General features: G+C 45.1%; 1 protein-coding gene across 1 annotated transcript in view; it reads right to left on the bottom strand.

Annotated features, from left to right (window-relative positions):
- Positions 1 to 8591, bottom strand: part of Jmy (junction mediating and regulatory protein, p53 cofactor) — a 62804-nt gene extending 54213 nt beyond the window's left edge. The window contains exon 1 of the mRNA XM_048331113.1: positions 6977 to 8591. Within this exon, the coding sequence (XP_048187070.1) occupies positions 6977 to 8011 (1035 nt within the window). The 5' untranslated portion in view covers positions 8012 to 8591. The remainder of the gene's footprint in view (positions 1 to 6976) is intronic.
- Positions 8592 to 14957: the final 6366 nt, after the last annotated feature.

Genomic DNA, 14957 nt, shown 5'->3' with positions numbered 1-14957 from the left:
CTTGAGTCCAAGCCCCAATACTACTAGTACAAAAATAAAGTTATAATCTCTGAAAAAAGGGCTGAATGAAAAGCTGAAAAATCCTTATTATGAGAAAGAAGAGAAAAATAGTAACTTTTGGAAATCACCATGAAAAGTGCCAGGTACTTGCTAAAACTTTTTCATGTAGTCTTACAACTAAGTACTTCCTTGCTTTGAAAAGGCTAAAAATTAATTTGGACACCAGTGGCTCATGTCTGTAATCCTAGCTACTCTGTAGAATCTTGGTTCAAAGCCAGCCTGGGGTTTTGAAAAGTCCACCAGATTCTATCTCCAAAATAGTCAGCAAAAAGGCAGAGTTAAGAGTATGGCTCAAATGGTAGAACACTAGCCTACCAAATTTGAAGCCCTTAGTTCAAACCTAAGTAACACACACAGGAGGGAGGGGGGGAAGGATAGGGAGAAGGGAGGAGGAGGGGAAGAAGGGGGAGGGAGGAAGAGAGGCGGGGAGGGAGGGAGGGGGGTTAAGTAACTAAGCATGTCATGGGAATTGATGAGTCCTAATTGAAACCCAGATCTTTCCAATTCCAAACACTTAATAAGGTGTTTACTGTGTGCCAGTTCTGGAGCACATGCTGCTCTCAGTGGTTTCAACTGCAAAGAAGTTAGAATTCAGCACATTTTTGTAAACATAATAAATTCCAAGTAGATACTGATTTTCAGATCTTAATCAAGCCTACCATCATAACTGTGGTTTACTATCTAAAGCACCACATTAATCATTTCAGGAATACTGTGATTATACAGAAACCATTATTTACAGGTCATTAAATGTAAACCTCAGCAAAACAGCCACCTATGTACACTACAATAGAACCTCGGCTCTAACTAACAGCCAAAGCCTATTACTAGAGTCAAAAAAGTCTTTGTGGGGGGGCTGGAAATGTGGCTTAGCAGCAGAGTGCTTGCCTAGCATGCATGAAACCCTGGGTTTGATTCCTCAGCACCACATAAACAGAAAAAAGCCAGAGGCTGGCACTGTGGCTCAAGTGGCAGACAGCTAAGCTTGAGCAAAAAGAAGCCAGGGACAGTGCTCAGGCCCTGAGTTCAGGCCCTGAGTTCAGTCCCCAGGACTGGCAAAAAAAAAAAAAAAAATTAAAGACTAATACTCTACACTTGAACCACAGCTCTACTTCTACTTTTTTTTTTCCTTAGTGGTTAACTGGAGATGAGTCTCATAGATTTCTTGTCCAGACTGACTTCAAACTGTAACCCTCAGATCTCACCTAGGATTACAGGTGTGAGACTCCAGCACCCAGTTACATTCTCTTGTTTGTTGAGGCAAAATCTCAACTTGGTATAGAGGTTAGTCTTGAAATGCTGGGCAAGTGATCTTCCTGACTCCATCTCCAGAATACTGAATTCCCCACTAAGTTTGGCTGCAATGATTCATTTTAAGATCCTTGGGGGGGGGGGAGGGTGGAATGGGGAAGAATACTAGGGTTTGAACTCAGGACCTCAGTTTGCTAAGCAGGTGCTTTACCACCCAAGCCAAGTCCCTAGGAGATAAAAACCTTGCCTTTACACATGGACCAGGCTGAATCACACTCCACCTGATTCTCACAGGCTGGATGTGGTGGTGACGGTGACGGTGATGTCTATCCCGCCTTTTTTGAGCTTAAGATCTTTATTAAGTGATGCCTGAGTCTCAGTCTCTATCAGGAACTGGGGGTGAGGCAACCCCACAGCTCTCAGGTTTTCCCAAAACACACTGTCTTCAAGGAAGGAGGGCAGGAAGCCTGCTCCTCCCAGCACAGCCCTGGAAGCTAGGCCAGCACTGTGGGGAGAAGGGAGGAGAACCAAGATCCACCCCCAGCCCTACTTGCTTCCAGCCTAAGAGGAGGGGCTGAGTCAGCCCTGGCCAAAGCTCTCAGAGTATCATTCACCGCCCTGAGCTACTCAGAAATCTGCTACTACCTCCTCATGACACAACAGAAGCCAGCAATTCTTACTCAGCCCCACCAGCCCTCCAGTACTGGAGACAGAGACCCTGCCCCAGCAACTTCCTGGAGCATCTCCTCCCTGCCTCCCACAGAATGCTAGACCCTGTCTTCAGCCCTCCCTAGGAGAGTAAGGGAGTGGGCCTCGCTTCTCACAGGCACCGCACCGGGCTTCTTTTAGATAGATGTGGTCTGGGGAACTTATTGTCCAGGATGTTCTCAAACCTCCTCAGTCTTCCTAATCTCTGGTTCGCAAGTAGCTAGCATTACTGGAGCAAACCTCTATACATAGCTCCAAATTCAACTCCTTTAAGAGTTTGATCAAAGTCCCCCCCCAAATGAAGATTTCACATATATAAAATTGTGCCTGCTACTTAAGGTACTTCATTAAAGCCTATCCACAGTCCTTCCTAATGGATACTTACCTATCCCAGAGACTTGTTTAAAGCATGGTGGTACACACCTATAATCTCAGCACAGGAGAGGCTAAGACAAGTAGATCAAGAGCGACAAAAAAAAAAAAATGTGTTTATGTAAAACTTTACATTAGAAATCATGTCTTCCATGCCTTTTATTTCCTCGTAATACTAAAAGAAAACTCTGGTTTCCTTTGCTTACTAATATTAAAAGTTCTAATGGGCTAGGGATGCAGTAGTTCAGTGGTAGTTTGTCCAAGGCCCCTCAGTTTAATCCCCACAGAGGCAGAGTAGGAGAAAGCTAGCTCACAAAATGTATGCTTCTGAACTAATGGTGACAAAGAAGAGAATTTCAAAATAAAAACACCCACATGCCAGTGGTTCATACCTGTAACTCAGGAGGCTGAGATTTAAAGATTGAGGTTTGAAGCCAGCTTGGATAGCAAAGCTCATGAGATTCTTATATGCAACTTACCAGAAAAAGCCAGAAGTGGAGCTTAAATGGTAAGAGTGCCAGCTTTGAGCAAAAAAGCTAAGGAATAGCACTCAGGCCCTCAGTTCAAGCCCCAATACTGGCACAAACATATAGATTTATTTTTTTTTGGGGGGGGGGCAGTCCTGGGCCTTGGACTCTGGGCCTGAGCACTGTTCCTGGCTTCTTTTTGCTCAAGGCTAGCACTCTGCCACTTGAGCCACAGTGCCACTTCTGGCCGTTTTCTATGTATGTGATGCTTGGGAATCGAACCCAGGGCTCTTGTCACTAGGCCATATTCCCAGCCCCAAACATAGATTTATAAAAATTAAAGAAATATTCAAACAGAACAATAAGACATATTGAAATTGTTAAAAAAGAATGGGGGGTGGGAGACAGCTTCAACACCTACGGCTGATTCTACAAGCTAAGTCAACTTGTGACATGGAATGAAATATAACATGGAATGAGGCAGAATAAAACACCATACAACTTCTGTAAAGACTGTACCTAAACAAAAACAGAAATAACCTCATACTAAATGGTGGTTCAGACCTGCAATCACAGCACTTAGGAGGCCTCTAGAGCTCAAGGCCAGTTTGGCCTAGAGTTACCTGTCTAATGAAAAAGGAAAAAAGAAAACAGGAGCTGAAAGCATATAGTTCAGTAGTAATGAATCTACTTAGCATGCCCAAGGCCCTGGATCCCATCCTGGCCATCATAAAAAAAAAATAGATTATAATTTTATTAATACTTACTAATTTAAATACCCTTAAAAATAAATCACAGGAAAACTAAAAACAGTCTGGGGAGCAGATATCAATGGGAGAAAGAGGGCCAATGGAGAAGGTAAATGTGGGTGAATATTGTTGAAGTACTTTGTACACATGAATGAAAATGTAACAATGTGTTTAATTTTTGTGTCTCTGCTCAGGGACTGGATGCTGTCTCTGAGTTTGAACTTTAATTTTTTTTCCATTTTTTTCCCCTCAAGGCTAGTGCTCTACCATTTTAGCCACAACTCCACTTCGGGATTTGTGGTGGTTAATTATAGGTAAGTGTAACAGAACTTTCCTGCCTGGGGTGGCTGCTCAGATCTCAGCCTCCAGAGTAGCTAGGACTACAGGTGTGAGCCAGTGTCCAAATTGTTTTAAAAAGATGGGTAAAGAGAAGGACAGTGGGGGATGAGGTTGATGGTGTACATTGTATATACATATGAAAATCTCACCCTTCCTTGTATACAAGTAATGCAAGCTAATAAAAGAAATCTTTTTTTAAAAAAATCTGCAAGTTAGACAATGCCTATAAACCTAGCTACCTCAGAAGCTGAGCCTGCTCTGGAAGCTGAGATCTGAGAAGCTCAGAAGCTAGCCTGTGGCATAAAAATCCAATTAACCAGCAAAAATGGTGGAATTCAAGCATGGATCAAGTGGTAGAGTACCAATCTTAATAGATGCTGAATAAGAGCTTGATAAACCACTTACCTCCACTCCCACCTCCACCAAAAAACACTACAAGCCAAGGCAGGTAACACCCCCAAGTTATTAAGACAAAGAAAGTCTTAAGGGCTGAAAGTGTGACTGGAGGGATAGAACATACATGTACCAAGTCCTGGGTTCAATCCCTAGTACTGCTAAATAAATAAGACTTGAAGCAGCTGGAGAACACAAACACAAGGCAAAGTCCTATATACTTTCACCTTAGTGTTCTTGGTTAGATATCACCAATCACATCACACTTTCCCCAGTCTCAATGTCTCAACATAATCCTCTTGTACAAAGGATAGATGTTACAAATTTATGTACTGACCTTGAGAGCCAGTTTTCAAGTTCTGCTCTGTCAACTACATAAAAAAAGCAAAAGTTTATACATCCATACTTTAATCTATAGTAAGCATTTTGAGTTGCTTCTCAAACTAATAATTGTTCTAAAAGCTTAAATTTTTCCAGTTAAGGAGAGCATATGGGCAACAGAATTTAAATTAGGAAGGCAGTTCTTTTTAAAAACCTAACTACAAGAGTATTTTTGGGGGGCTGGGAATATGGCCTAGTGGCAAGAGTGCTTGCCTTCTACACATGAAGTTCAGGGTTCGATTCCCCAGCACCACATATATGGAAAATGGCCAGAAGGGGCGCTGTGGCTCAGGTGGCAAGAGTGCTAGCCTTGAGCGGGAAGAAGCCAGGGACAGTGCTCAGGCCCTGAGTCCCAAGGCCCAGGACTGGCCAAAAAAAAAAAAAAAAAAAGAGTATTTTTTGGCAGCTCATTTTCAACCCATTTGAATTTTAAAACTAGGGTCGGACACCTTTTTTGAGTATCATTAAAACTGAAATCAGGGGGCTGGGGATATGGCCTAGTGGCAAGAGAGCTTGCATCGTACACATGAGGCCCTGGGTTCGATTCCCCAGCACCACATATACAGAAAACGGCCAGAAGTGGCGCTGTGGCTCAAGCGGCAGAGTGCTAGCCTTGAGCAAAAAGAAGCCTGGGACAGTGCTCAGGCCCTGAGTCCAAGGCCCAGGACTGGCCAAAAAAAAAAAAAAAAAACCTGAAATCAGACAAGGCTATTCATCCAGGGATGAAAATAATTCTGTGGGAAAAAAAGCTACATATGTGTAATGGACTAAGAGAAGCATGAACTTTGTTCCAAAGTTTAAAAGAAGTGTACAAGTCAATATTAACAAAACAAAGAATGCACACTGTAACTTCCCTCCACAAAGACTTTAAGGTAGAAAAGGCTGCAGAAGTGAGATGGAAATAAAAACAGATCCCTGAAACTCTAGGATCATGTTACTATGAGTAACACTTAACAGAAAGTAACCAAACAGGAAGGAGTGAAAAATGTGGATACAGGAAGTGTAAAAGCAGTGGCAAAAAAATACCTAATATTCTTTTTTTTCTTTATTGTTAAGGTGATGTACAGTTTCATACCTAAGGCGGTGAGTGCATTTCTTATCCAACTTGTCACCTCCTTCCTCATTTCCCCCCTCCCAAAATACCTAATATTCTATGAAGAAAAATACCTATTCTATAGAGATAAAACTTTGTCTAATGGCAAGATTCAAGTAAAAACACCATTTACAGCATTTTCCTTCCCAAATCCAATATTTGTAATAATTCTAAAAGCAGAAAATTCATTGAGAAACTACCTGTACTGTCCCTTAGAAGAAACTAGCTTTAAGTACTTTTTTTCTTAGTAAAGTTCCTTTAGTAGTAACTGAAATTAGGAATGACTTCATACATGCATATATACATAAATACGAATATACATACATACACACACATTGTAGAGCTCTGAAAGTATAGGTGTTCAGGCATTCCCCAGTATTTCTGTATTTTGGGGTTAAATAATTTGAAGAAACAAACAAAAAAAACCCAAACCCTCTTTTCCACTCTACTCTTCTACAAAGTACAAATGCTTTTAATGCACTTACATAGAACCTTCCTTCTCTCCAAAACAGGACTGAAACCTGAGCCATCTGTAAAGACTTGAGATAACCTAAACATTCAACTTGTTTCCAATTGTTAGTTGGTTGTTTTTCACCTGGGCAAGTCACATTTAAAAATGAATCCAGGACTAAAAGGTGTAGCTCAGGTAGGGCACTTGCCTGGCATGCTTACTGCACTGCATTTCATTCCCAGCCCTGCAAAGGAAGTAAGTATTTTAAATCTGCCCACATTCTCAGACAGCACAAGGATTGAACAGGAGCAGATCAACTCTGCTCCAGTAAGACAAACTATTTTGAGTAAATAAAAGTAACATCAGGAAAGTGTCGGTTATCTGAGCTTCGGGGCAGAGTAAAGCTCATTTAGTTCACGAGGTATCTTTCTTTCTTTCTGAGTGGCTTTAGTCTTTCTCACTGGGACTCAGCAGTAAACTGGATACACTTACTACATAGGATCTGAAAAGTGGGGGAGCAATCTAAAGACCAAAGGCCCTTCAGAAAGCCAATGAAAGGAAAGAAGGGGTGACAGGAACTCCTAGGCGCTACTTTTCCCCGAGTGCAGAAAAGAAAAACCCCAAGGGCGCACTCCTCCAGCGCGAGGCTTCCACCGTAGACGCCTAAGAACCCTACAGCGTCGACATCAGGCTTGGCAAAGGAGGTCCTTACCTCCTGAATGCGTTTCCGGGCCCGCTGAAGCACTTCTTCATAGCCCTTTTGCCGCAGCTCGCTGAGGCTCTCGTAATACTCCTCAGGATCATCAGTCTCCGTGAAGAGCACCTGGGACAGGATCTTCCAGCCACAAGTGTCCAGGCCGTGTCCAAGGTAGACCTGGAGCTGGTAACACAGGGCATCGATCTCCTGCTCAGACATCTCAGGGGCGCCCCCAAACAGCACTGTCCACATGCCGGAAGGCTCTTCGGGGAACACCGGCAAGCAGGGCTCCAGCTGCGAATTCACGGAGCAGAGCTGCTGGTGCACGGCGCGCAGATCCTGGAAGGAGAAGAGCCCTGCCCAGCTGCACTCCTCGGCCGGAGACTCCGGCTCCGCGGCGGCGGCCGGCGGCGGCTCCGCGTCCGTGAGGGCTCGGGGCGTCTCGTCCTCCCGCACTATTTCCAGCACCTCGATCTCCTCCGAGACCGCCCCGGAGGCGCTCACTACCCGCACCGAGGACACCGGGGCCTCCTTGGGCGCCGGCGGGGCTGCCGCAGTGGCAGGCCTCGTCGCATCTCTGGGTTCAGGTCCTTTCCGGACCGGGCTGGGCTTGGCCCGCGCGGGGCTCCGGAGCGGACTCTCCGCCCCTTTGCCCGCTGGACTCCGCAACAGTGGGTCCCCTCGAAGGCTGCGCGCGCTCCGCGGAGAGCCGCCGTCCGCCCAGATCGGGCTCCTCCGGGGCCCGGGACTCCGGACCGGAGTCGCAGAAGCACCGGCTTCGGGCCGGCACTTGCCGGCCGGGCTGCCGGGCCCGCGGGTCCCATCGGAGGCCTGAGCGCCGGCCTCGGCGCCTCCGCGCGCCCCCGCGTGCTCGCGGGAACCGCTCCTCTGCCTCTGGGCCGTCCGGTTATGGCAGGTTATGGCAAACTTGCCTTCGATCTCGTTCCAGGCCACAATGAAGACGAACTTGTGCTTCTCGCGTTCGTCGAACACATGGGGCCGAACAGCCACCCAGTCCGATTCCAGAGTCTCTTCCAGCGCGAAGGACATGGTGGCTCCCGCGCCGGGCCGCGGGCCCGCGGTGTGGACGGCTGTCTGCGCCGCGCCCCCCGCTCACCCTCGCCGGGCGCCTTCAGCCATCTTAGCGCGCCGGCCGGCTCTCCCCGCTCGCTCGCTCGGCCCCCGCGCTCCTTTGTGGCGCGGCTCCCGGGGAGGACAATACACGTCGCCCGGACAGGTAGTTCACATGGTCACGTGCGGCCGGATCTGTTTACAAGCCCCGCGCTGCCGCAGCGCCGCGCCGAGGGCCGCCCGACCGCCCCTGCGCGAGGCCGCGGCGGGCTGCGTCTGCGGGGCTCCGCCAGGGAGGCGCGGGGGGCCGCGGAGGGGCCCGGGCGGCCGAGGATGTGTTCTCGACCTTGCCGGGGCCTACCGGGGGTCCCCGCCCCTGCTCTTCCTCCTACCCACCGCGCGGAGCCGGCGTGACGGAGGGACGCCGTAGCCTAAACTCTGCCCCTCAGCATCGCCACAATGTTGCCATTTGGCTGCTGACGTCGGCGGCTCCACGAGGGACGTAAACACGGGCACGTGCCGCACGCTGGTGACGCGGCGGCGGCGGCGCGCTCCCCTCCCGCGCGCGCGCGCGCGCGTCCCTCCTCGCCCCGCCCATTCGCGTCGCCCAGTCCCGCCCTCCGGCGGCCGCGCGCTCCGGCTTCCCAGGCTGGGACCCTGGATCCTGGCGCCCGCCTGCTGTCCGTACCCCGGCGTCGTGACAGGGGCACGATTGTCCTGCTTGCACAGGTGGCCTGAAACCCTGGGGAAAGAGGAACAAAGGTAGAGGATCTGAGACTTTGGGAATCCAGGCATTCAAAGGTACCCTCCTGTGAATTCGTTTGAGGGAATCAGATAAACAACTATGTTCAGAGAAAAGTCACGTGGGACACACACAGCACGGGAACCCCAAACTTCGACAGGCCCTTCCAAACTGTTAGCTCTCCCCTAACATCCCTAAGATACATTTCTGATTGCTATTGCTATTAGAAAAGCGATGTACAGAGGGGTTACAGTTCTTCGGACAAAATTTAAGATAGGAAAGTTTTCTTTTTCAAAACCCAGTAAAATGAACTGTTTTTGTTTTGTTTTTGCCTTTTTTGTTGTTGGTTTATCTGTCTTAGGGAGGGGCATAGAAAGGGAGAAACAAAAGGTGAACAAATGCAGCATTGGTACTCACTAGACACTATGTTGAAAATAAGCTATACAACTTGGGAGGAGGGGGAGGGAGAAATTTGGAGAGAGTGAAGGAGTGACATGGTCCAAAAAGAAACGCACACTTTGCCTGACTTATGTAACTGTAACCCCTTTGCACATCACCTTTATAATCACCTTGCAAAATTAAAAATAAAAAGCAGAATTCTAAAGAAAAATACAATGAAAACTCAGTCATATCAGAGGAAAATGGACATTTACATGTGGGTTCATCCGTGCTTTGTTGCTTCAGGTTTCATCATTGTGTACTGTTCCATGAGTGAACCTCGTGGAGATCTCTGGGCTTTCACCCGCTTCAAGTTGTATTCAATCATTAGAATTCCCAGAACACTCATGCAAAGGAGAAGTCCTGTTCATCTACAGAACTCTGCTGCTCATACTCAACTGTGTGAAACATTCTGAATGTGCTTCATGCCCATATTTCTAGCTGCTTAGAGAAGCTGAGATCTGAGGATTGCAGTTTGAAGCCAGCCAAGTAGGAAAGTTCATGAGAACATATATCTTCAATTAACCACCAAAGAGCTGGCCGTGTAGCTGTGGCTCAAGCGGTAGGGCACCAGCCTTGAGTGAAAAAACTACAGTAAAGCTAAGGAACAGTGCCCAGGCCATGAGTTCAAGCCCCAGGACCAGCACCAAAATAAATAAATAAATAAATAAAATACAGTTGCCTGGTAGGCTTTTTTAATTTATGTTTTTTGGCTTTAAAAAATGTGCGCAATGATGGTGCAGGTGTTCTACACCACAGTGAAGTATATTGGGGATTACTCTTTTACTTTTGTCCACATTCCTAAAATGCATGTGAAACCATTTGGATTACCCTTGCATGCTCCTCTATGCTTACTTTAATATTGGCTGACTCCTGAAGTCAGGCCAAAGCTTTAAACCTGTCACTTGGCTGAACATTTTATGCCTGTATTTTGGCGTTGAAACTCCATGCTTGCCCCCACAAAAAGGTACTTTGATCAGGAAGAGCAAAAAAGAAAAAGAACTTTGGTCTGTAACCTTTTTTTTAATAGTTCTTTATATGTAACCACATATTTTCAAAGTTGCAAAGTGTGAATTTGTGTCAATTCTCAAATGTAAATCAAAGGCATGACTTTCAAATAAGAAAGAGCTGTGGATAAAGCTCAGTGGTAAAGTGCTTATCTCCTATACATGAAGGCCTGAATATAATCCCCAACACTACAAAAATAAAGAAAAAAATAAGAAAAGCAATTACTGAAAGAGAGAAAACACTATAAGTCAGAACTAACACCTAAGCAAGTAAAGGCATATTATAGGAAATTTTCCTTTTTTGTGAAAAAGTAGCTGTAAAAAAAAAATGTCTGATAAAGTTACTGACGATCACTGGCTCTCTTTGTTCAATACACTACATGTAAATATGAATCCAGAAAAATACGTACTAAAATATATTTATAAGAAATATTGTATTAACCCCTCTACATCACCTTTATAATAACAAAAAACTTTAAAAGGAATATTTTATGCATATATAGAGAGAATTGTAGCACCTATACACAGTTATAAAACAGAATCACAAGAATAATCACAGAGAAGTTTTGTTCAAGCTTTCATGGGTATTAAGCATTTCCCCCAACACTCTAGCCACTGTAATTTGTCAAAAAAGAAGTCTCAGTGTTTCCTGTTCCCTTTACCTATGTATTTGTTACCCTCAAAATAAAAAGAGGTGGGCTGGGATTGTGGCTTAGTGCTAGAGTGCTTGCTTAGCATGCATGAAGCCCTGGGTTCTATTCCTCAGTACCACATAAACAGAAAAAGCTAGAAGTGGCTCTATGGTTCAAATGGTAGGGTTGTAGCTTTGATTAAAATAAGCTCAGGGACAGTGCCCAGGCCCTGAGTTCAAGCCCCAGGACTGGCAAAAACATTAATTAAAAAATAAAAAGAGGGCTGGGGATATAGCCTAGTGGCAAGAGTGCCTGCCTCGGATACACGAGGCCCTAGGTTCGATTCCCCAGCACCACATATACAGAAAATGGCCAGAAGCGGCGCTGTGGCTCAAGTGGCAGAGTGCTAGCCTTGAGGGGGAAGAAGCCAGGGACAGTGCTCAGGCCCTGAGTCCAAGGCCCAGGACTGGCCAAAAAAAAAAAAAAAAATAAATAAATAAATAAAAAGAACCCAAAATTTCCATGACTAATTACTATAATACTCTATAGTTCTCTAAGTCTGCATCTGATTGTCAAACATATATAATAAATGTATAAATTGCTCCCTGGGAATAAGTAATGCTACAGGAACTCTACATATACCACACCAGCTTTGAAAGGGCTCTCATCTGTTTGATGTTTTTTTTAAATTATTGAGTATTTTCTGGTAACCTGGGAAATAGTTTAAGTCTTTAAACCTTTTAATTAACACTGTCATAGTTTACATGATGATTTTCCAAGTATAACATTTTCCTTCAAGTGTTCATGTTATCCTCACAATGACTAATATAGGTATGAAAGTGCCTTTAATTTTATATGTGAGAAAACAGTTTTGATCAGTCAGGTCTCATATCCCAGAGTGAGAGCAATGAATGAGCTCTAAATCCACTTCTATCCCAGTTAGATGCTTCCAGAAGCAGACCCTGAAAAGATGTTAGAAATGCAAAAGCATTTTGCATGGGTGAAGTTAGGGGTATCATTTGTGAAACAAAAACAGCAAAAGCAGGATTGGACAGGCTAACCCTACAGGGAGCTCCTGGACAAAAGATGGCCCTTTGAAAGGAGTTTCCACTAGTGGAAATAGTCATTGTCTGGATTAAAAACCTGAAGCTGAGTCTGAAGACGCTAACAGCTGGGATTGTCAATTTATCACACTCTGTACAGCTGAGGAGTCCTTTCTTAAAGGTGGACTTGACTAGCAGGTCTCCACATCTGCCACACTTTACCTTGTAGGTCACTTGGAGCCACTTCATATAATAGCAATCTTACCTCTAATTGGTTCATTCAACCATGACTTCAAATTTTCCTGGCCAGAAAACCCAAAGTGTCCAAGTAGAAGCTCTAGCCCTTAGTTCAAGGGGAAATTTAGCTATGTCCTACAAACAGAATGAAACCCGTATTGATGATGAGAACTGCTAAGCTATTTGAGCTGTGAAGGACTTGGGGTGGGATGTGTATCTAAGAATGTAGTAAGGAAGGCCATTTCTCTTCACTCCCAGACTCAGGTATTCTTCCTTCTGGGTATACAGTGCCTTATAAAGGTCTGTAATGGAGTTGGGCACCACTGAGTCACACCTGAGATCTAAGGATCTCAGTTCAAAGTCAGCCCGTGCAGAAAATTTGTGACTCTCTTATCTCCAAATAATCAGCAAAAAAGAAAGTAAGAAAGAAATGGAGCTGTGATTTTAGTGGTAGAGTGCTAACCTTGAGATGTAAAAGCTAAGGGAGTTACCCAGGCCCTGAGTTCATTTCTGTGTTCACAACTCATGATGGGTATTTCCAGATTCACGAGCTCTTAGCATCTCAAGGTCAAATGTTCCAATTCTATCCAGGCCTATTAACAGTTTTACAAAAGACTTGTAACTCTCAGTTGCAGAACCCCAAGGCCCTTGCTTGTAATTCTTACACTGTGGCTTGACATATCTTCACACCATGACTTTTCCTACTCCTGATATCTTTTTTTTTTTTTTCCTTTTGGCCAGTCCTGGGCCTTGGATTCAGGGACTGAGCACTGTCCCTGGCTTCTTTTTGCTCAAGGCTAGCACTCTGCCACTTGAGCCACAGCGCCACTCCTGGCCGTTTTCTATATATGTGGTGCTGGGGAATCAAACCCAGGGCTTCATGTATATGAGGCAAACACTCTTGCCACTAGGCCATATTCCCAGCCCTCCTGATATCTTGAATAATATACAGTGAGTGTGCTGGGATCATTTGTTTCAGTCAGTGGGGCTGCATACCTTGCTGCCAGGATCTAGTGCAGAGCCATTCTACTGTGAGTTCCCCACCCCCACCCCCAAAGCTGACAGCCTCCTGTATGACCTGATTATAAAATAGACAGGAGCAATTTTCTTAGTTGTAGAATATGTTACCTCCAAAGCCCAAAGAGGCCTAAGGATCCTTGTGTTTTCTTCATCGTAGTAGTAGGTATGTGATGTAACAACCTGGCCTTTTCTTGTAAGGGAAGGTCCTCATCTACACCTGAGCAGAGAATGTGTTCTTTTGTAGGGTTTGTCTTCCCCTTAGAGTACATATCAAAGACTACAGCATGGCAGCACCCTATAATTTATGCTGCCAGATCAGCATAATGTCATCAGTGTAATGAATCAATGTGATATTCTTTGATAGGTACAGATGGTACAGATGTCTTTGGACTATATTGTGATCGATGATTAGAGAGTTAACATAGCCCTAGGACAAACTGGCTCTGATCGTCTTTCCTAGTTGAGATTGGGGAAAAGAAAAAAAAGCGCATTTGCCAAGTCATTGGCTTCGTCTTACATACCCGAGTCTGTATTATCTACTCTAGCAAAGAAACCACATCTGGCTAAACACCTGTATTTGAAATTATTTCGTGTTGAGTTACCAATAGTCCCCAGGGTCTGTCCAGTTTCTGCAAAGGACCAGGCTACTAAACTGAACCAAGATATAATAGGGACTTGGATCTTTAAGAGTAACACTCAGTTCCATCAGTCCCTCTCCAGTGTTAGATTAGCTTTTATTCACTCTCTTGGTTGGTTGGAGGTATGGGGCCCTTTTTGCCGTGATAGCTCTCATCAGCAGGGCCAGTATGTAGTCTGCTTGAATTACCCCATATACCCACCCCAATGATAAGCTTAAATTCAGACTCCTTGAAGTCATACTTTAGCCAATGGTCCATTTATTATTTAGCCCTTATGTGCCTTCACTCTAATAAAGAGATCATGATGAAGTTTCAAGTCACTAAGAATCAGTGTCAAGTTAGGAACTGATGGCTCAGTCCCGTAATCCTCACTATATAGGAGGCTGAGATCTGAGGATCATGGAGGATCATGGTTCAAAGCCAGCCTGGGCAGGAAAGTCTATGAGACTCTTCTTTATTTATTTCTTTTGCCAGTCCTGGGCTTAAACTCAGGGCCTGAGCACTGTCCCTGGCTTCTTTCTGCTCAAGGCTAGCACTCTGCCAGCTTGAGCCACAGTGCCACTTCTGGCCTTTTTTATATATGTGGTGCTGGGGAATCGAACCCAGGGCTTCATGTATATGAGGCAAGCACTTTTGCCCACTAGGCCATATTCCCAGCCCCATGAGACTCTAATATCCAATTTACCACCAAAAAAGTGGAAGTAGCACTGTGGCTCAAGTGGTAGAGCACTAACCTTGAGCAATAAAGCTCAGGGACAGCACCCAGGCCCTATTCAAGCCTTATGACTGACCAAAAAAATAATAATAATAATAATAAGCAGCGTCAACTTAGACCTTGTCTCCAATAGTCCTTAGAAGTCAGAGTATTCCCAACGAATAGTCGTTCTAACCCATGTGAAGGAGTGAAGAAAGGAAAGCTCTGTGTAAAGCATCATAGAGTAAAATCTAATCTAATTGGGTACACTCCATTCAGAACCACCTGTCTAAGGACTTCTATGTCTCCCAGGAACAAGCCCTCTCAGTGTCCATGCTTACTCAGTTATATGCTGGGAGCAGTCTTTGGGGAGGGTGATAGATTCTGAATGAGACAGCCTGGGCCATCTGTTGATTATGCAGAGATGGGAGAGACATATTCTCATGGCTGCCGCCAACACCATCTGTGCTTTGA

This window comes from Perognathus longimembris, chromosome 22, assembly GCF_023159225.1.
Source record: "Perognathus longimembris pacificus isolate PPM17 chromosome 22, ASM2315922v1, whole genome shotgun sequence".
In the NCBI taxonomy this organism is placed as follows: domain Eukaryota; kingdom Metazoa; phylum Chordata; class Mammalia; order Rodentia; family Heteromyidae; genus Perognathus; species Perognathus longimembris.
This window is presented reverse-complemented; position numbering and strand designations above follow the sequence as displayed.